The following is a 6,000-nucleotide window of genomic DNA, read 5'->3' on the forward strand; positions in this document are numbered from 1 at the left end:
CGGCCTTTATCTCTTGGAATCTCGGTGTTAACCTATTAAGTAGGTCCCGCGTTATATCTCAGTATTTGTATCTCGGGATTTAGGTGTGAACGCCGGAGAGCAAGTCATGTTATCATTGTGGTGATGCTAGGTACGATTTATTCATAGCTCGATATTGGCATCTCGGAATTTAGGATCTTTGTAAGGTACATGTTTATGTATCTCGCCCAATGGTATCTCGGTTACCGATCTGGCTAGCTAAGAACTCGGTTAGCTGGACTTAGTGTCCTCTCATTTTGTCGAGGTTGCTTCGCCCCTATGATCATATATTATCCATACGTTATCAATTCTCAAAATCAATCAGCCGATAAGTTGTTGAATCCTTTAATTTTTTTTATTCATCTTAATTCAAAATTTCTGGCTACGCCACTGATCAGGTCAACGAAGCCAACGCCAGAGGAAGCAAACAGCAATGCCCCGGGGAAATCGAGAAGAAGAAATGGAACGACTGTGATCAGTACTTAATAACGGGGAGGCCGAGCATTGAGCAGTGCTGCAATGAAATAAAGGAAGTGCGCGTAATGTGTCGATGTGCGAAACTTAAAGCTCTTGCTCAGGAAATATATGAGCGAGGAGTTGTTGAAAAGGAAGACGAGCAGGAATTTGCAGACAGGTCAGCTGCCGTTCTTTCTACTTGTGAGTTGCCAAACCGCTGCCTATTCTAAATGCATGCTTGCTGCTCCTAAGAATCAATAACAAAATTATTTATCTAAGTTTTTGTTTGTCCAATCAATAATACATAAGAACTCAACCAATTTGGTGAGCTTATGATCAAAATTTAATTTTGGTCTATGCATGTGGTTCGCTTTTTTTTTTTATCATTTATATGATTGATTAATTTATTAAATACAAGCTCGTTAAGTATCGATTTTTTTCCTTATTAAAATTTAATTTTTCTTTCAAATGAATTTTTACCGTTAAAAATGCATACGTGGCATCCGATGTTAACAAATGGCAATCGAATATTGCTAATTTTCTCTTGAAAACTTATTATATATTCATAATTTTATTTTGAAGGGTAATTTTTAAACCAAATTATATATACATGCCAAGGTTTTAATTAAATAAAAAAATATAATTGCCACCTAAGTATTTTTGGCCGGAAAGCTTCCCGTTGAAAAGAAATGAAAATTGTGTAACTGAGAAAAGAATATTGACAACTAAAACAAAAAAATCGATAATTTAAATACCCTCAAAATTTAATAATTCACACAATAGGGTAATTTGGCGTCAGGTAGGAGAAGAAGCCTATTGTTTAGCTTTCTATACTGTAGATCTGTTTATGGATCGGACTTGGACGGACTCGGATCGAGCTTGACTTTTTTTATAGGTAAGCCAATTCAGGCTTCAAATATATTATACAAATCTGGTCCTAATGTACTATTTTTACGAACTCGGGCCAGGTTTAGGCGGTTTACGATATTGAATGTTCAAATCCGCTCATAATATAGCGGGCTTTTTTCCGGGAGCGGACTTGGATCGGATTTAAGATCAAAAATTATTGTCCAAATCCGACACAAGGTGAACGGGCTTGGACGTGCCAGGCAAGTATCCAATCACGGATTAGATGCAATCAGATGCATTAATTTTGTTTGTGTTTTTTTTTTTTGAGAAATTAATTTGTTTTTTTAAGAGGCCAAAATAACATTGTCTTGGCACTTTTAAGTTCACAATAAAATAGAATTTAGAATTTGTTTAATTCAAATGAATTTCATGAATTTTATGAATTTAATTAATTTTTTATAGAATATGTATTTAGTTCAAATAAAATTTTATAATTTATATTTATATTTATACTTCAAATTTAATATTCAATTTATTTTATTTTATTTAAAATTATTTATATTTTTAAAATTCGGAATACCTAGAATAAAAATTATTTTGCAAATGATTTTAATGGATTTTACACTGAAATTGAAAGAGTTTTGTTTTCGCCTTCCATTACCGCTCATTCCAAGCTCCATAAGTGGAGAGAGGAGCTCTTCCTTTACTTGGTCCCGCTCCCACTTCTAATAATAACTTTAATCTTCTAAAACACTCGGTGCATATAAAAAATTATTAAATTTATAGTGTAAATAAATAAATGCATGAGTAATCTTACTTTGTTGAACTCAAATAATTAATTAATAGAAATTATTAAAGATCAAACTTTATATGTCAGAAGATTTTGATGGTAATGATATAGTAGAAGTTTTGATGATATATAAAATTATTTATTTATTTAAAAAATTAAATCGTTAGATGATGTTTTATTAGTATTTTTATTATTTCTAAAATATATTTTTTCACAAAATATGAATGGATGCATGTATTAATATGTGAGCCAAAGTGACACTTGCATCTTTTTTAAAAAAATTATACTAACTTTCAATTCTTGATATTCCAATTAAAATCCGACAAAAAAAAAATATTCCAATTAAAAGAATATAAATTTTGATTGGTATTAATAAACGCAGTAAACATAAGAAGAAAAAGATATTAGAAAAAAACAACCATTCAATTGTAGCCACGTGAGTAAAATCATATTCGGTCGATTCAATTGAATAAACTTAAAAACAATTTAAATAAAGTATTTTTTTAACTATTTGTGCCAATTTATTTGAACCATTTGTGTATCGAGTGAAACAACTTAAATTTCAAAACATATATGGACGGATTGCAGAATTCCTAGAATGAAATTGTAAAGATATCAAAAGAAGAGCAGATAAGAACACCTAACATTAAAGATCAACAACAAAAGAATTATTAAGATTAGGTTCACAATAGTTTGTCTGAACTAATTTTAGCATATAATAGAAGCTAAAGAATATGAATAAAGAGATAAAAGTAGATTCCAACAAACCCAAACTCATTAGCTACACTATTAATTTCTAACATCTTCAATAGTCCTACTATAACATAATTAACTTACTACCTCCTTTAAGTAAACGGACCGCAGCCTGCTCGTAAACAATCAAGGAGACCGAACTCGAGTGCAGAGTGCGGAGGATGCAAGGTAGACAAGCTAAGCTCTCCATTTATTGGAAGCATTACCAATTGAATTTTCTCCATCTACACTATAGCGGTTAATAAAACCGAGGACGTAGTAATTAAACACGGTCGAAAGGGACAATATATTTTGAAACTAACAAAACAAAGGCATTAGCCAAATGAGGGACGGATGATGCGTCCGCAACGATCTTCAAGTAGCAGCCCATTCTTTCCTTATGTCAAAGGTGTAGTTAATCTCCAAGTAGCACTTATTATCATCATCAAGAAACTGAGATGGCCAAAGAACAAAAGGAAAAATAACAGAGATGTTAAGCTCACTTGCTATGTGAATTCAGTTCCCAAATAAATATCGAGTACCTATATTTTTTATTTTTAAGACATTAGGTCCCTCCATCACGGTAATAAAGTGTGTGTGTTATTAAACTTTACTTTTCGTTGACATAAAGTCCCCAAACTGGTTAATTTCTGTCTGAATTGAAACGTTAATACTTTTTGTGACCGAGGGACCCAATGTCTATAAAATTAAAAGTACAAGGACTCAATGTTGACAAACAGAAGTGTAGAGGTCCAATACCAAAAACAAAATATGGATTATGTCCAAAAGTAAAGCAAACCAAATCTATAGCAAAAACTATATTCACATTTTTTAAACACAGAAACAGGAAAGCACAGAATTTTAGAAACGTTCCCAAAAATGGAAACGAAGAGCTGAAATATAAGACTTGAGAAGTTTATGTGCAACATAAGTTTTGTACTACGAATTCTTAACAACTACATCACTATAACATCTCAAAAAAAGCCACTAGTTGTTTCAGACAATGGATATGTAATACCAAGTTGCAGAGTTAACGAGCTACAACTGACCTTTGATCTTGCTGAATACGATCCTCTAGCGAACATGCCTGACGGGGTGGTCTCTTCAGGCATCAAATGTGTATAAGGCTCCGGCTGAGGACTGAAGGTCCCGAGCATCTCTTTAGAGCTGTCCACTGAAATAAGACCAACCGTAAGGGAAAAAATTAGAGCCTTTGAAAGTAAGCATTAGCTCTCGCATGAATCAAAATGCAGATAGCTCACCCTTGACAGCGGTTTTCCAGACAGTGTTAGTGTACTTAAGGCCAGAAACAATGTTGTTGCTGACTTCGAAGGTGAACATCAAGTTGTAATGACTGCCTTCTTTCAGCGTAAACCACGAGCCCTTTGGTTTCCCGTCCTCGGGAACAGAGAGGACAATGTCAGGTCTTCCTGGTGATATGATTGACAGACTACGAATTTTCACTTCCGGTTCAAGAGTTTCTGCATGAGTTCGGAACGAAAGCCAATTTTAGAAAGAAATACAACAAACAAACTGCGGAATGTTTGTCCATGTCGGAATTCATAAAGTGAATCTACAACAGACAATCTCAGCTTAAATTACCATCCATAATGCAATAAATTAAGCTTTTTATGTTCGTGTTTATAACAATGAAAACACGGATATTTATTGTTGAAGTAGCAAAAAAATTTACTTGATTTAAACACATCATTTAAAATGTGGCACGAAAAGGCCCAATTTTTTATATTTCTTGGCATTTAAAAGCATTATCCGCTGTCGTTTTTTGATTAAAAAACGCTTAAATGTCATCGTTTGGTGAAGGAAAAGTGCGTTTGGGTCAGAAAATGATCTTATTGATACATTTGTCGAAATTGAGATGTATATAAATTGAAATTGAGAAGTGCACTAAAATGACAGAATCTAGCTGTAAATGCAAAGCTAATTCAGCAAAATACAGAAATTCAGCATACACATGAAGAAATAGTAAACAGAAACTAAAAATAACATTGATACCTCCAATACTTTCAAAATCCACAGAACCAAGAAGCTGCTCCTTCCATTTCCTCAAGCTCTCATCATCCTACACAACATTCCACAATCCAGCAACAACATTAAATCATAATTCATGAGTTCAACCATATAAAAAAAGTAGAAATATCAACAATTAATGAAAATGCAAAGTAAAAACAGACAAAATAACCAACAAGATAAGCGCTAGCCAGCATTCTGCTTGTATCGCGGGTTCTATTCCTCCGACAAACGCTCCCCTCCCCAATTATCAAAAAATAAAAAACAAAACAAAAACAAACCTTATCTTTTTCAAGATGTTCTTTAAGAGTACATTGAGGACCAAGTTGAAGCTTATTATTTGCTTCATCATCTTCATCTTCTTCATTAGCAGACATATTAGTCTCACTCACTTGCCTCCCATATTTCTCTGAATTCTCATCATCTTCATTATGATGATGATGCGTCGTCGTTTCACTCTTCTCTCCTCCTCCACCATTGTTGCCACCACTCCCCCCAGAACTTGACACAGCCAAAGACATTAAATCATCAACAAAAACACATACACAGAATTTTCTTGTAGTAAACCAAGCCACAGTCACTGAACAAACTAGAAAAAGTAAGAGAATTTATGTCTGAAACGGATAAAAGATTGAAACTTTAAAAAGTTGGGGATTATCTTTTTGTTGTCTGAAGAATGTAGACCCACAAAACAAAAAAGAAAGAGGAGACAAAAGAGAAGCTGGGTTTGTCTTTGTTGGTGGATTTTAGTGGGAATGAAATTAGAAAAATCTAGAGAGAGAAAGTTAGAGAGAGATAGAGGGAGAAAAAGGGTAGTTTTGGAAATTGGGAAATGGTCATGTGGTGATCCGAAATGTAAGATTGAGAGATAAAGATGACTTCTTTTTAATGAAATAGAGTTCTTAGCCTAAGATTTTGTTTGACTCTTTCCTCTTTTTCTATAAATTTAGAAAAACTTTTTAGGAAGTTCAAAAATAGCTTTGCGATTTTATTCTTAAAATTAGGAATTACAAAATCAATTAATTGATGGAAATGAAAAATATTTATTGATAAAAATAGGATTAATTTCATATAAAATCACCATCTATACACGTTTTTTATTTTAATAACGTTTTTAAAAAGTGTCA

General features: G+C 33.0%; 1 protein-coding gene across 1 annotated transcript; it reads right to left on the reverse strand.

Moving 5' to 3' along the window:
• Nucleotides 1-2,759: 2,759 nt before the first annotated feature.
• LOC126657711 (rho GDP-dissociation inhibitor 1-like) lies at nt 2,760-5,728 on the reverse strand. Its single transcript, XM_050352455.2, has 5 exons — nt 5,155-5,728; nt 4,859-4,925; nt 4,108-4,326; nt 3,895-4,019; nt 2,760-3,298 (listed from the first exon to the last, which is right to left on the reverse strand). The coding sequence occupies exons 1-5, from the start codon at nt 5,392-5,394 to the stop codon at nt 3,221-3,223; spliced, it is 729 nt and encodes a 242-aa protein (XP_050208412.1). The 5' UTR covers nt 5,395-5,728; the 3' UTR covers nt 2,760-3,220.
• Between the last annotated feature and the right edge of the window lie 272 nt (nt 5,729-6,000).

The sequence above is a fragment of the Mercurialis annua genome, linkage group LG7 (genome assembly GCF_937616625.2).
Source record: "Mercurialis annua linkage group LG7, ddMerAnnu1.2, whole genome shotgun sequence".
NCBI classification, from domain to species: Eukaryota; Viridiplantae; Streptophyta; class Magnoliopsida; order Malpighiales; family Euphorbiaceae; genus Mercurialis; species Mercurialis annua.

What these genes read in the sequence shown, in the direction of transcription:
- LOC126657711 (XM_050352455.2), bottom strand. Translation starts at nt 5,394, where the DNA reads ATGTCTTTGGCTGTGTCAAGTTCTGGGGGGAGTGGTGGCAACAATGGT. An exon ending in GGATTTTGAAAGTATTGGAG is followed by an intron (nt 4,327 to 4,858) that starts GTATCAATGTTA and finishes GAACTCATGCAG; the next exon opens with AAACTCTTGAACCGGAAGTG. An exon ending in CTGGAAAACCGCTGTCAAGG is followed by an intron (nt 4,020 to 4,107) that starts GTGAGCTATCTG and finishes GTCTTATTTCAG; the next exon opens with TGGACAGCTCTAAAGAGATG.